The 15541-nt window shown below is 44.9% G+C and overlaps 1 protein-coding gene across 3 annotated transcripts in view; it reads right to left on the bottom strand.

Moving 5' to 3' along the window:
- Positions 1 to 15541, bottom strand: part of TMEM131 (transmembrane protein 131) — a 483390-nt gene that overhangs the window by 176250 nt on the left and 291599 nt on the right. For all 3 annotated transcript variants that reach the window (XM_082245264.1, XM_082245263.1, XM_082245262.1), the window contains exons 12-16: positions 6217 to 6325; positions 4877 to 4985; positions 3029 to 3182; positions 2764 to 2934; positions 1728 to 1838 (exon numbers count right to left, since the gene is read on the bottom strand). In XM_082245264.1, the coding sequence (XP_082101390.1) occupies positions 1728 to 1838; positions 2764 to 2934; positions 3029 to 3182; positions 4877 to 4985; positions 6217 to 6325 (654 nt within the window). The remainder of the gene's footprint in view (positions 1 to 1727; positions 1839 to 2763; positions 2935 to 3028; positions 3183 to 4876; positions 4986 to 6216; positions 6326 to 15541) is intronic.

The raw sequence follows: 15541 nt of genomic DNA, 5'->3' as shown, positions 1-15541 counted from the left end.
TCACCAGGTGCCTAGCGCCGATATGCGCACCAGGGGCTGGACCCACGATGTAGCCGGACTGACGAGCAGCGGCCGCTGCCACCTCGGGCGCGCACCACCACCGGAGCTGCAGGTCGGGGTTTGAGGATATCACCCCTCCATCCACCTCTCCTCACCCCAGGCATCGCCCCATCTGGAGACTCACCCGCAGCGAAGGCTCCCGATCCGATCGAGGCTGTCGGTCAACCCATCCACAGGTGACACACTGTCCAGACCTTACTGGTGGTAAGGCGTTGTTTCCCTGCCTCTGGGTCCTCCTTGCTGTTTGAGTTATCCCCCTTGGTACTATGTCTACATGCTCAGCATTACTTCCCTGGCACACCATTGGTTTTTCCTTGACCAGGAGCCTATTTTATTGATTTTAATAAATAAGTTCATTATCCAGATCCCGAGCAGCATCCAAGTTTTTTCTTTCTTTTCATGTCATTTTGTCCGGGAGCGCCATCATACCCGATTTTTTGTGTTGCTACACTTTCATCCCCTACCTGCCCAAGCCAATTTTCAGCTTTCAGCACTGTCAATTTTTTTTTTTAGACAGATAGAGCTTTCTTTTGGTGGTATATAATCACCACTGTTTTTTTTATTTCTTTTTTTTTGCTTAACAAAATGAGAAAAGACCGAAAATATTTGAAAAAAAAAAGTTTATCTTGGTTATAAAAGTTTGTAATTAAGTATGTGCACTGATAAGGCAGCACTATTATGTAGCACTGATAGGCAGTCTTTATAGGCACTTATAGACAGCACTGAAAGGCATCACTGATGGACACTGATTGGCATCGATGACGGGGCTATACTGATAATTACTGCACTGATTATCAGTGCAAATCTCCCCTGTCTGAAGAGCCGCTTATCGACTCTCCCCTACTTATGTCCTGTCAGCAGTGAACAGAGGAATGCTGATAACCGGCACTTCCTAGTTACACTGTGATCAGTTGTGATAGAATACAGCTGATCACATGGTAAAGAGCCTACGTCATAGGTGTGATGCGGTGTGTCAGAACTGCACGGGCGGCTCATTCTGAAGAACATCATATGACACCCAGTCAGAAAGGTTATTTGGCAATACCTTTAAAAAAAAAAAAAAGAAAGGTTATTTGGCAATAGGCCGGGCAGGATGTGGTTAATTTTCTACCTTTGTACAAACGTACCTATGCTAGTAGGAATTGCCTTTATAAGTTTTATAAAATATGTAATTGCTGGGTTGATGCACAAGGTATCACTATTTAAATTCCAATTCAAGTTGTACATTCGGCGGACCCAAGCTGTAAAGCTTTTTTTTTTTTAAATCTGCTTATCATTGTCTCTTTTTCCTCCTTTCCTCCTCCTCCTCTCCTCTTCTTACCCCTCTTGCCATCGTTTCTTTGCCTTTCTAAGATACTCCCTCTCTATTCCTTTTACATCCTCGTTTTTTCGCCTCGCAGCTGGTTTATGTTCCGCTGTGTGCTTGGCATGACCTTGTACAGTATATGCACCATGCCATTGTATTGGCATGTGCCTTATCCTATGGTATTTTCTGTAATGTTTAGATACAGACTGTTGAGGTCAGTGACTGTATTCTTTTTTGTACATTTTGCATACCTTAAATAAGAATTGTAAACATATATCCAGCAAAGGATAAACACATGCTGGGAAAAAAATGCCATTACTGCAGAGTAACCATGTATTTACAGAAAAAACAGGTTTCTTACCTCAATGGGGTTGCTATTTATAATTGCAATAAGAAGACTGCTAGATTCTGCAGCACTTAGAATGCCGAAATCTAAGAAACGTTCTTCTGGTTTAGGTGGCAAAATGAAATACTGAAAAGAAAAAGGGTAACTTGTTACTCAGCAATTTTATAGAAGTACATAAACTAAAGCACAGATGACCCCAAATGAACCTTCATTATCAATAGTCTGTTTAATCCCCTTTTCTCGATATACATGATAAAAAATAATGTAATGCATTTTTTCAGTTTCCTGAACAGAAAAGCAAACCTGCTGGGCTACTGCAAATACAATTAAATATAGACATTGTACATATCAGAGATGACAATGCAACAATTTGGCTTGACACTGGGTGATGGTGAACAAGTTCAGAAGGTATATACTAGGTAATAGGGAACACATTTTTCTGACAATTTCCACAAGTTAGAAGAATGCTAGACAGAAGCATCCTAGTCCAGCTAATCACCCACAAAGAAAGGGCTGTTCATTTAGCCAATTAAATAGATATGGAGCACAATTCCCAAAGCTTTACTACAAGGATATGGACATTTACTTTAGCCATTTGACTGAAATTTTCAAATCTCATTGCTCTCAGATACAAATAATATAACTGTCTACTTATAACTTCAAGTACATTAAGGGGAATTTATCAACACTGGAGAAGCTTTGCATGCAACCCATCAGGTTCCAGCTCATTGTCAAAGCTTAACTGAGCAAGCTGAATATAGAAGTTCTTTGGTTGCCATGCACATCTGCTCCAGTTTTCATAAATTCCACACACTGTGTAAAAGGGTATATGACAAGGGTGGAAATCATAATTTAAGAGCCTGCCGAATAGGTTAGGCGTCAGGGAAAATCCCTTCAGTGCCATCAAACAAAGATTACAACCTGGCTGATGCAATCTATCCAGTCTTTACATATAGGACATTTAATAGTGTCTGATATGACTGAGGTAAAAAAGAACTCTAGTAATACTAGGGGTTCTGAACTTGGTTGTAAAGAATCTAGTCATACTTACATCTAGAAAGCCTGTGTAAGCTCGAATGGGAAGATGAAACTTTGATGCATTTGTAATAAGTAATATATTGCTGTCAATATGGACAGAGGAGGTGGATGGTATGAACATTAATGAGAAAATATATCTTGATTCACCGGGAGGAATTAATACATGTGAAGTAAAATTCTTGACCTGTGATTAGAGGGAAATAAATACAAAATAGGTTTTTACTGCAAGAATGTTATATCTCAAATTGCCTGCTGCATTTTAATGTTGTTAACCTTACTTTAAACATGACCTTTGCATCTTCTGGAAGCAAGACATCATGAATTAGAACCGCAAAGTTAAAGGTGTTTGTCAAGTAGATAGGCCTCTCTACTGGATCAGAGGGACTGTCCCGGATATGAAATAAAGTGGCTACATGGTCAAACCCCAAGTACCTGTGAATTAAGTAATCACACAGTCTTTCAAGATGATTTATAAGAAAGAAACAAACACTTAGTTCTAAACTCTATTATTAAAAAATCAGTAAAGCTGCTTGCACCATAAGTACAGTACTGTATCAGGTGAAGGACCTTCATGCTGGAAAAGGAGGCAGGGTGTCTTCTCAGCATTGTGAGACTGACATTCGTGAAATGTTAATACATTTAAGGCATAGCTCCACCTGCAACCTTTCATGTCATGGTGAAGCAATTCAGAGGCACTAGTGTGAATAAAGTGCTGTGTCAGACCTTTATCACTATGTGTAGACTTTGCATATAGAAAATCGCAGCAACAAGATAGCTGGGATTATAGCAAAGTAAATATAGCCAATGTTTTTTTTTTAAATCAAGAAAAGCTTTATTGAGAAAAATTCACACCATTACAGTCAGAAAGGAAAAAAAAAACTTTCGGATGGTAACATCAAACTATAAACATTACAAAATCCACGCCACACCACATTCCCCCCAAGGTTATCATAGTCAAGCACATTGTGACAAACACACAGCATTGTAAAATATAAGAAAGTATAGGGAACACCTCTACCCCTCCCACCCGAGCCAAGATTGAGCATATACATCTCTCAAAAAATTACCGTAACAAACGGTCCAGGATAAGATCATCAGGGGCCATGCCTGGGCTGTTCAGCCACACATCCCATACCTTAGAGAATTTGAGGCACCCCCCTATGTTGATATATAACCTTCTCCATACGTAAAGTAGAAGCCATCTGTGCCAGCCACATCCCATACGTGGGTGGCTCCTGCGCTATCCAGTGTCTCAGGATCAGTAGACGGGCCTGAAAAAGTGCCCGGCTGGCGGCCTCTCGCAAAAACTTATCTTCCACTACCGCTTCCAGTATCCCCAAAATGCAATGTCTGGGATCCCCAGGGATAGCCACCCCCAGAGTTCCATTAATGGCAGACAGCACCGTGGACCAGTATCTGTGCAGCTTTGGACATCGCCACAGCAAGTGAACCAAGTTCCCCACCTCTCTCCGGCATCGTCCACAGAGGTCATCGTCACGAAGACCCATGGCATAGAGTTTCCGGGGAGTGTGATGCACTCTTAGCAGGATGTAAAGCTGCGACACCTGGTGTGAAGCATTGAGAGAGCAGCTACGGACTACCTCCAAGGCCTCCTCCCACTGTTCCCCCGGGATCTCCCCCACATCCATGCTCCAACGGTCACAAGCCTGGCTCGGGTACCTTTCCAGGAAAGATCCCAGAAGAGAGGTATAGCAGCCTGATATGAATCCCTTGGTGTCCTGATATTGTTGCATAAGGAAAAAAACAGGGGTCGGGGACAGAAAAAGCTGTCCCAGAGTTGCCTGTGCCCTCCATGCGTGTTGCAATTGGAAATAATAAAATCTCATACTGTCCGGGAGCGAGAAGCGCTCCTGAAGCTGTTCAAAGGTCAACAAAATATAGCCAATGTTAAACAGACATGCAACATTCTAAAAGGTCACAAACAATTAGGCTGTCTACAAAATATTCACTATAGCTAAAAAGGCAAGAAACCTAAAGTCTGAATAAAGCAGACGTGCTGTGGGTTATAACAAATGCATGCACTGGCTAAGCAATAGGTCTACTTTAATTGCTAGGCTATTATTCAGCAGTTGACCGATAACCAACATCGGAGAACCTTTACTTACCCATCCAACACTTCTGCTTGATATGGAATTTCAAGTTTTGAATAACTTTTTTCTTTTGCTTTAACTGTTATTTTTCCAGAAAACTGTAATGGTTTCTTTGCTTTTGATGCTGCACAAATTAAAAAAAACATTTGTAACTACAGTAGAACATTTAAAAATTAAATGAGCCAAACAGTGTTATAAAATACATGCAACTAAGTTTCACACTGGCATAATCTGATAGACTCAGGAATTATGTTTAGATGACTAGTATACAAAGCTAAAGCTTAGTCTTTTAAATAATAAATAAATGAAAACAGCATGGGGGCCCCCACAATTCATACTAGGTCTTTCAGGTCTGGTATGAAATTTAAGGAGGAACTGCACAATTCAAAAAAAAAAAAAAAGTGTAAGGTTCCTCCCAAAAATTTATACCAGACCCTTATCCGAGCATGTAGCCTGGAAGTACGCAAAAGGGATGGTGATGAACATTCCCCCTCCTCTGGAACATCTGCTTTAATGTGGTTATAAAGGCTAAAGGTTTTTTCAATCTCTGGATTAACATAAAAAAACAGTAAGGTGGAGCCCCCCAAATACTTACATGAGCCCAAATCTGGTCCAGCGCTGTGCACAGTGGCACTGCTCTCTCGCTCTCCCTTCTCACCAGACTCAGTGAGGGAAGCAGGAGTCATTGGCTCCCGCTGCTGTCAATCAAATCCAATGATGGGGGAGCAGGGGCCCGAGATAGAGCCCGCATGAGAACCGCCCCTAAGAAGAGGCTTACTGTGGAGATACTTCAAGAAGCCAGGAGCACCGACAGGGGACCCCAAAAGAAAAGGTTTAGGGCTGCTCTGTGCTAAACCATTGCATAAAGCAGACAAGTATAAGAGGTTTATTTTTTAGAAAAATAAAAATGGAACCTTTAATAGGACTTTAAAGCCTAACCCAAGCAAACCTTTCTTTGGTTTTGAATAGGAGGAAGAGTAACATTTTCTGTCAAGTTTTTATTTCTGCCTGTTACACTATTGGGGAGATCTTCCCACATGCCATGTCCCTAGAAAGCCCCAACAAAAAATAGGGTTGCACGTTTTACTGCAACAGGAAGGCAGAAATAAAAAAAATAAAAAAACCGCTGTTAAAATGTCTAACCCTTTCTCATTCTACTACAAAATGCCTTTTCTCCCCAATATGGACAAAGACTGCAATATAAACTGCAATGAGGCTCTAACCCTTCTTCACTTTATAAATTAAAAAAAAAAAAAAAAGTATAAAGAAATGTTTGGAAACATTAAACACCATAACTTGCATGTCACTTATACCACTCCACTCAAAAAGGAAGAAAACAACGAAAACCTCCTTACCATCAAAACTGATGCTCGCAACTTTGGTGTATCTGCTCTCAGAAGCTTTTAATGTTATAGGCTTAAAATAAACAGTTATGGCATCGTTCTGTGGGGTTGCTCGGATGCTCTAAATAAAGACAGAGTAGAGTAACCATAAGTAAACGTTAACTTCCACAAAAAAAAAAAAAAAAATAATAATAATTCTAACGTGCATTACTGCTAAATGGATGCAACTTACGTTGTGAAAATCACCTGGATAAAGTGCAATTAACATCGATCAAACTACAGTTAATACAATCAATATTATCTACAACCTCCATTAATGGTTTTTGGGAAACCTTGACATTAGAGAAACATTTTGGGCTAGGAAACTAGGTATATTATATTTGCAAAAAAGCAGAAACAAATTTAGTAGTAGTACATTATTTTATGGATTTATTTTTGCTTGTACCAATATATATTCATTTTACTAATATTGAAAAAAAAAAAAAAAATTGTTGACTTGAAAAATCTATTTCTTGGAATAAAGTACGGGACATAGGCATATTCTTAGACAACTGGGTTATATGTTGTTACCTTCAGGTGATTGGACACTAGAAAACAGAATTGTAAGGACCCCCATATAACTCCTCTCACTGATCGGTGTACTTTTTTTTTTTTTCTTAAGCAAGAACAAACAGGAACAGAGCCAAGGGTCTTTTGTCCTATACTGTACTCTAACATTTTACAGGCAAGATGACTGGGACAAAAGCAGTACAATAAAAAAATAGTGGTGGGTCAGTTTGGTACCACAAGAATCACTGGAGTGTCCTCAGACTCGAACCAGCAGAGCAGCCATGGGAAGAGCTTCAGTGGAAAAAATCATACATCAGGCAAAACGGATACCATGGGTTACAAGGGCATCCACTGCAAAAGCAGTATCTGGCAACAAACCTGTTCAGTCTGTTGACTATATCCCACCTGAGACAAAGGTTCTGTAAAAAAAAAAAAACATCCGGATGAAGGGACCACTCTCCTTGGTACAAATGCTAACAGCCTCCTTGATGGCTGATGTAGGCCACAGCTGTGACATTGTCTGGCTGAACCAATGTTGAAAGCCCTCGAAGCTGAGACATCCAATGTTGGAGGGACAGCCAAATGGCTCAGAGCTTCGAAATGTTTACTGAAGTTTGCATTATCCGGCCCAACAGCTTCCCTGAAGAGTGAACATTCCAGAGAACTCTACGCCATCTGCCATGAGAATCTCCCATGTCACTGGGAGAAAGGACTTTCCTGACTCCAACACTGGATTAGAAATTCACCAACTCAGAGAGAGGTGGGCTGAGGGAGACAGACACATGGGATTGCTCAGAGATCAAGATGCGGAGTTGCATAGACCTGGAGTGGATTTGGGCATAAGGTACCACCAGACCCAGTTCCCTCGTTTAAAAGTAAACAGGGATGCCATCTGAAGAGAACTAATCAAGTTTGAGATTGTAGGGTCCTGATCTTTTCCGAACACTTTCAAGTATTCCAGACTAAGATAAATCCAGCACAGACTTCTAAGGTTTGAGGATCCACGTGAAATTCTGAAGGTTGCACAGTTCACTGCATGTTGGCATTTAAAGCCTGGAGGCAGGATCCTTCAATAGCAGGCTACCCATGTAGCCTACAATGTAGGCACACAAAGAGTCAGAACAAGAGCCAAAACTTTTAGGACGACTCGTGGATAGGCCAAATAGCCAGGCCATGAACTGAAGATGACAGTCTCCCACCGCGCAAGCGTAAAAAGCATTGGTGTGGAGAAAAATTAGAATTTCAAGGCATTGTATGTGCACAAAGTATTCACCCCCCTTGACTTTTTACCTATTTTGTTACATTAAAGCCTTAAGTTCAATGTTTTGTCAATCTGAAATTTATGTGATGAATCAGAACACCAAAGTCTAAGTTGGTGAAGTGAAATGAGAAAAATAGATACATAAAACAATTTTTTAGAAACAGAAAATTGGCATGTGCGTATGTATTCACCCCCCCCCCTTTTGTTATGAAGCCCATAAAAAGCTCTGGTGCAACCAATTGCCTTCAGAAATCACATAATTAGTGAAATGCTGTCCACCTGTGTGCAATCTCAGTGTCACATGATCTGTCATTATATATACACACCTTTTTTGAAAGGCGCCGGAAGCTGCAACGCCTAAGCAAGAGGCACCACTAACCAAACACGGCCATGAAGCCCAAGGAATTCTACACAAGTAAGGGAGAATGTTGTTGAGAAGTACAAGTCAGGTTTAGGTTATAAAAAAATATCCAAATATTTGATGATCCCCAGGAGCCCCATCAATTCTATCATAACCAAATGGAAAGAACATGGCACAACAGCAAACTTGCCAAGAGACGGCCGCCCACCAAAACTCACGGACCGGGCAAAGAGGGCATTAATCAGAGAGGAAGCACAGAGACCTAAGGTAACCATGGATGAGCTGCAGAGTTCCACAGCAGAGACTGGAGTATCTGTACATTGGAGCGTACGGCCTATTGTCGTCCTAAGAGTTGGGCTTTATGTTGGAGTGGCCAGAAGAAAGCCATTACTTTCAGCAAAAATCAAAACGGCAAGTTTTGAGTTTGCGAAAAGGAATGTGGGAGACTCCCAAAATGTATGGAGGAAGGTGCTCTGGTCTGATGAGACTAAAATGTAACTTTTTGGTCATCAAAGAAAACGCTATGTCTGGCGCAAATCCAACACATCACATCACCCAAAGAACACCATCCCCACAGTGAATCATGGTGGTGGCAGCATCATGCTGTGAGGATGTTTTTCAGCAGCCGGGACTGGGAAACTGGTCAGAGTTGAGGGAAAGATGGATGGTTCTAAATACAGGGATATTTTTTAGCAAAACCTGTACCACTCTGTGTGTGATTTGAGGCTAGGACGGAGGTTTGCCTTCCAGCAGGACAATGACCCCAAACACACTGATAAAGCAACACTTGAGTGGCTTAAGGGGAAAGGTGTACATGTGTTGGAATGACCTAGTCAAAGCCCAGACCTCAATCCAAAAGAAAATCTGTGGTCAGACTTAAAGATTGCTGTTCACTAGCGCAAACAATCCAACTTGGAGTTGGAGCAGTTTTGCAAGCAGGAATAGGCAACAATCACAGTGGTAAGATGTGGCAAGCTCATAGAAACTTATCCAAAGCGACTTGGAGCTGTGATTGCCGCAAAAGGTGGCTCCACAAAGTATTGACTTTAGGGTGGTGAATAGTTATACACATTGACTTTTTTTGTTATTTTGTCTTATTTGTTGTTTGCTTCCCAATAATAATAATAAAAAAAAAAAAAAACATCTTCAAAGTTGTGGGCATGTTCTGTAAATTAAATGATGCAAATCCTGAAACAATCCATTTTAATTCCAGGTTGAGACAACAAAAGGCGAAAAATACCAAAGGGGTGAATAGTTTTGCAAGGCACTGTAGGCATACTCTATGTTCATTGACCTGACTTGGCTGATTCCATAAACATATTTTGGATATAAAGGAAAACGTCAAGCCCCTTCAGGTCCAGGATAGGATGAATGCTGCCCGGCAGGCATTCAAGAATACAGACGTCCAAAAACTTGAAAAAGTGGGGGCAACCTATTACTGAAAGGGGCTTGGAGCTAAGCTTAGTGGTGAAAGGAGGTGCTGGGCTTGGAGTAAGATAACGGGGAAGAACAAAATGAACCCGTAAGGGATCTACTGAAACAGGAAATAGCAGAATCCATAGAGGGAACTGGACAGTTTTAAAATCTTTCCTTGGATATCCAAGCATTTTGGAGGTATGAAAACCTTTTCAGGATGTGACCTGTCAATATATAAAGCTTCCTCTACCACAGCATGTACAGGAAAAGGTTTTGAGCAGCTTAGGAGACTTCTTGGAAGCCTTGCTGGTAACTTTTGGTCAGAAAGAATCTAGGAGCTAAAATTTTACACAGGAGCTCAGCTCATCTATAAGCACAGAAAAGAATCTTGAGTCTTGCAGAGAGAAAGGCCGAAATGGCCTCTTCTTGTAGAGATTCTTCTGAATTAGAAGAGAATGCTCCCTCTTCCCCTTCTTCACGTAATAAAAAACTCATCCACCTTTTTGTTTTGAGACCAGGCAGGAAAAACAGCGGTTTCATGATAGAAGACAGTGAAAGTCCTATTTAGTAAGCTCCCTCTGCTGCACCAGAGCCCCCCTCTTGCTACCTACACTGCTCAATCTGTGTAAAAAAAAAAAAAAAAAAAAAAAAAAAAAAAAAAAAAAAAAAAGGTGTATACTTACTAGGGATAGACCGATATGTTTTTTTCAGGGCAGACAACAATATTTTGGTCACAACCCATCAGTATCGGCCGATATTTTGTACATTTAAAGTTTTGAAAAATAGACAATTTTTGACACAAATCGGGTACTGAACATGTTAATTTTTGTTTAATTCTTAAAGGCTGGCTGTCTGGCACCCTGTGGTGGATGGTGTGCTGTCTGGCACCCTGGTGTGGGTGGTTGGCTGTCTGGCACCCTGGTGTGGGTGGTTGGCTGTCTGGCACCCTGGTGTGGGTGGTTGGCTGTCTGGCACCCTGGTGTGGGTGGTTGGCTGTCTGGCACCCTGGTGTGGGTGGTTGGCTGTCTGGCACCCTGGTGTGGGTGGTTGGCTGTCTGGCACCCTGGTGTGGGTGGTTGGCTGTCTGGCACCCTGGTGTGGGTGGTTGGCTGTCTGGCACCCTGGTGTGGGTGGCTGGCTGTCTGGCACCCTGTCTGTGGCTGGCTGTCTGGCACCCTGTCTGTGGCTGGCTGTCTGGCACCCTGTCTGTGGCTGGCTGTCTGGCACCCTGTCTGTGGCTGGCTGTCTGGCACCCTGTCTGTGGCTGGCTGGCTGGCACCCTGTCTGTGGCTGGCTGGCTGGCACCCTGTCTGTGGCTGGCTGGCTGGCACCCTGTCTGTGGCTGGCTGGCTGGCACCCTGTCTGTGGCTGGCTGGCTGGCACCCTGTCTGTGGCTGGCTGGCTGGCACCCTGTCTGTGGCTGGCTGGCTGGCACCCTGTCTGTGGCTGGCTGGCTGGCACCCTGTCTGTGGCTGGCTGGCTGGCACCCTGTCTGTGGCTGGCTGGCTGGCACCCTGTCTGTGGCTGGCTGGCTGGCACCCTGTCTGTGGCTGGCTGGCTGGCACCCTGTCTGTGGCTGGCTGGCTGGCACCCTGTCTGTGGCTGGCTGGCTGGCACCCTGTCTGTGGCTGGCTGGCTGGCACCCTGTCTGTGGCTGGCTGGCTGGCACCCTGTCTGTGGCTGGCTGGCTGGCACCCTGTCTGTGGCTGGCTGGCTGGCACCCTGTCTGTGGCTGGCTGGCTGGCACCCTGTCTGTGGCTGGCTGGCACCCTGTCTGTGGCTGGCTGGCTGGCACCCTGTCTGTGGCTGGCTGGCTGGCACCCTGTCTGTGGCTGGCTGGCTGGCACCCTGTCTGTGGCTGGCTGGCTGGCACCCTGTCTGTGGCTGGCTGGCTGGCACCCTGTCTGTGGCTGGCTGGCACCCTGTTTGTGGCTGGCTGGCTGGCACCCTGTCTGTGGCTGGCACCCTGTCTGTGGCTGGGTGGCTGGCACCCTGTCTGTGGCTGGGTGGCTGGCACAGGGGCTGTGGCGGGTGGCTGGCACAGGGGCTGTGGTGGGTGGGTGGCTGGCACAGGGGCTGTGGTGGGTGGGTGGCTGGCACAGGGGCTGTGGTGAGTGGCTGGCACAGGGGCTGTGGTGGGTGGCTGGCACAGGGGCTGTGGTGGGTGGCTGCCTGGCACAGGGGCTGTGGGTGGCTGCCTGGCACAGGGGCTGTGGGTGGCTGCCTGGCACAGGGGCTGTGGGTGGCTGCCTGGCACAGGGGCTGTGGGTGGCTGCCTGGCACAGAGGCTGTGGGTGGCTGCCTGGCACAGAGGCTGTGGGTGGCTGCCTGGCACAGAGGCTGTGGGTGGCTGCCTGGCACAGAGGCTGTGGGTGGCTGCCTGGCTGGCACAGGGGCTGTGGGTGGCTGCCTGGCTGGCACAGGGGCTGTGCCTGGCAGGTACAGGGCCTGTGGGTGTGGGTGGCTGGCTGGACCCGGGCTGCTGTGGGTGGGTGTATGGCTGTGATACACTCCCGCGAGACTAGTCCCGACTCCAGACGAGGCTGCCCAAGGCGAGGGGAGGCGGCCCAAGAAGGAAGAAAGACGTCACAAAAATATCGGCAATATCAGCTAGTTTCAGAGACGATACAGATATATCGGGGAAAGTGTATAACGGCATTTGCGATTAATCGGTCTATCCCTAATACTTACCCATCATTGGTCTGCTCTGGTACGGTCACATGATGCCCTGTTTTAGTGAGTGGCGGCTGCAGGGGAGAGGAGGGAGCACTCATCAGCTAGGAATTCCAGGAACTGTGATGTCATTTCTAGGCTCCCATGTCCCAGCCATTGTTGGTGCTCCTTTACCTCCTCTACAGCCGCCGATGACTGACACAGGGGAGTCAGAACTGCAAATCACATGACCGGATCAGAGCAGACCAAAAATAGGTGAGTATATACATCTTTTTCAAAAGGTTAGGCAGCACAGATAACAGGGGGGGAACATTTTTAAGCACAATTAGTGTCTGACTGCAACTTCACTTAAGTCTTAAAACTTACCCAAGACTTTCCTTTTTCTCTCAGCATGAAAAAAGGCAGTGATCGTTTTTGCCCCAATATAAAAGATAATTATATAGACATTACCAGTATCCCCCCATAGGCAGTAGGGGTTAGCAATGGGAAACTAAGGTGGATTTTTAAAAGGGGACAAGTTTCTTACTCATTAACCTTCAAAAGAACTCGGCTGCAACGTTTAAAGTGGTTGTACAACTGGGACACTTAAAATGAACTATTCACATCCTTCTATAGGTGTAATTGGTTCAATTTAAAGCAATGAGTGCGATTTCTGTCTGCAGCCTGCCTGCTCTGCTATAGGCATAACTCATTTCTAATGCCAACTGCAAGGGATGGGGGGGGGGGGGTCAAGCACACAACCTATAACTGACAGCCTCCACTGTGCAGGTTTCCCTATAAGTTTGTGTGGGAGGTGTGCTCATTCCCTCCACTCAGATCTCAGGTTACAGCCAGCTCTCTGCAGTGTGTGACATCAGATCCCCATCCACTGCTTGCTTGAGCGCAGGCATGACCTGTGCATCATCTGAGGCATATCTCATTTTTTAGAATATTCAGGGTCTTCAGGGACTGGATCACACCTGTGGGGATCGCCACTGCCCTTGATCTGTATAGCACCCTGCAGTTAACTCCATGCACTGTACCACATTTCATGGAGGAAAACCTAACAGGGTCCAGTGCTCAAAGTGACTTTACATTATAGACCGGCCAGGGTCTTCTATCATTCTGGTGCTGTCTGGGTACAATCCCAGTGGAGTGCCTAGAGCAGTGGTTCCCAACCAGGGTTCCGTGGAATCCTAGGGTTCCTTCAGAGGTTAAGGGAAGTGGAGTATACACCTCTCCAAGGCTGTCTGCAAATTGTAGATCTCTTAATACTGCTGTGGCAACAAGACTGGGTGCCTGCTGAGGTCCGCAACCTGAGAAGACCATGCAACAAAGAAACAAAAAGTGTCACATGCAGAAATGAAGAAAAAAGTTTATTTATTGTAGAGTCACAGGTTAAAAAACATGACACACGAAGGATCCACACTGTTCAGCAGATGCTTTTCATACAAAGTCGTTGCTAGGGGTTCCTTGAGCAATTTCTGCCTCTCAGTTAAGTTCCCCTGACACCATTGATCTTTTTAGCCATCTGGAAGTTAATTCTTCCAAATATCCACAAGTGTAAGGAGCATTCATCCCACTGACCATCACACTAATGTATCATGAGTTGTAAATATAGACAGGGGTTCTCCGAGACCTGAAAATTATTTCAAGGGTTCCTCTGTGTTAAAAAAGTTGAGAAAGGCTGGCCTAGAGTACCGATCTGGAAGCTGCGTAAGTAGATATAAGGGGTGGTACATAGTCAAGCAGGAGCAGAAAATATATGTTAAAAAAACAAAACAAAATAAACAATAGGAGGAAAATAAGAGCATCTCTAGCAAAAAAAAAGAAAATTGGGAAAACTGTCAGCGAGAATGGTTATAAAAGGTCCTTAAAGTTCTGTTTACCAGTGTCCAATCACCTGTAGGTAGTAACATATAACCCAATAGTCTAAGAAGATGCCTGTGTTCTGTACAAACAAGAGAAATTGTTGATTGTATTCCGATCCCTCAACTATCCTGAATTTATTTTTCAACACCAATAAGCTGGCTCTGTAACTTTTCCATTCCCAGAGAATATTTAACAGGAAGACATAATTACACTGTTCAGGGCCACGCAAAGTAGAATATAATGACGTGACAGATGTTCAGGAAGCCAAAAGAAGTAATATAAATCATTTTACAATGCTATTTAAAGAGGAAGTAAACCCTCCTCAGGAAGTTGTACCTTTAGGTAAGCATATATTAAGGCTTACCTATAGGTACTGTAAATATCTCCTAAACATGCACCGTTTAGGAGATATTTACCGTTAATGCAGCCAGTGACGTCACTGGCGCATGCGCTCTGAAGGAACGGCAGATCGTGCCGTTCCTTCAGAGCCCCGTGCCGTGACCGTCGGCTCCCGCGCGCGTGCGCGGGAGTGACGTCACCGCGGCTCCGGCCAATCAGATGGCCGGATGCCGCGATCCCGGAAGACGGGCGACTATACATGTCGCCCGTCATACAGGTAAGCGGACGGCACGGCGGGGGCTCGTTCTAAGGTAAGTATTTCATAATGAGCTAGTATGCGATGCATACTAGCTCATTATGGGTTTCTCTTTCAGGATGTAAAGAAGAGAAAAAAATTTTTCTCTTACGTCCTCCGACAGTCGCCGCCTCTTCATATTCGTCACAATGGGGTATTAGACTTTGCTCCGAAGGAGTAGCTAGGCAACAGAATATGTTAACATTAAAGCTTTTAACATATCCCACCCTCAGGCTCGGTTCACACTGATGCGATGCGGGAAGGCTGCGAATTCGCAGCCTGTTCCCGCATCGCACACGCACCCCCGGCAGTTCACACTGCCATATGCGATCCGCTGGGGGTGTCAATGTAATCTTAACGACACCCCCAGTTTGATCGCATATCGCAGTGCAATCGTGCAGTTCGCACAGGATCGGATCGCACAAGTGTGAACCGCTGTGCGATCCGATCCTGATGCGGCAGCAAAAATGCCTCCTGTGCGTGTTTGCTGCGGGTGCGATGCGAATTTAGCCATACAAACTGTATGGCTAAACTCGCACCGCACAGCTGATCGCATGTCATGTCGGAGCAGTGCGCTCCGACATGACATGCG

This window comes from Pelophylax lessonae (genome assembly GCF_965119305.1).
Source record: "Pelophylax lessonae genome assembly, chromosome: 2".
NCBI lineage: Eukaryota > Metazoa > Chordata > Amphibia > Anura > Ranidae > Pelophylax > Pelophylax lessonae.
The sequence above is the reverse complement of the archived record's forward strand: the minus strand, read 5'-3'. Positions and strand labels throughout refer to the sequence as shown.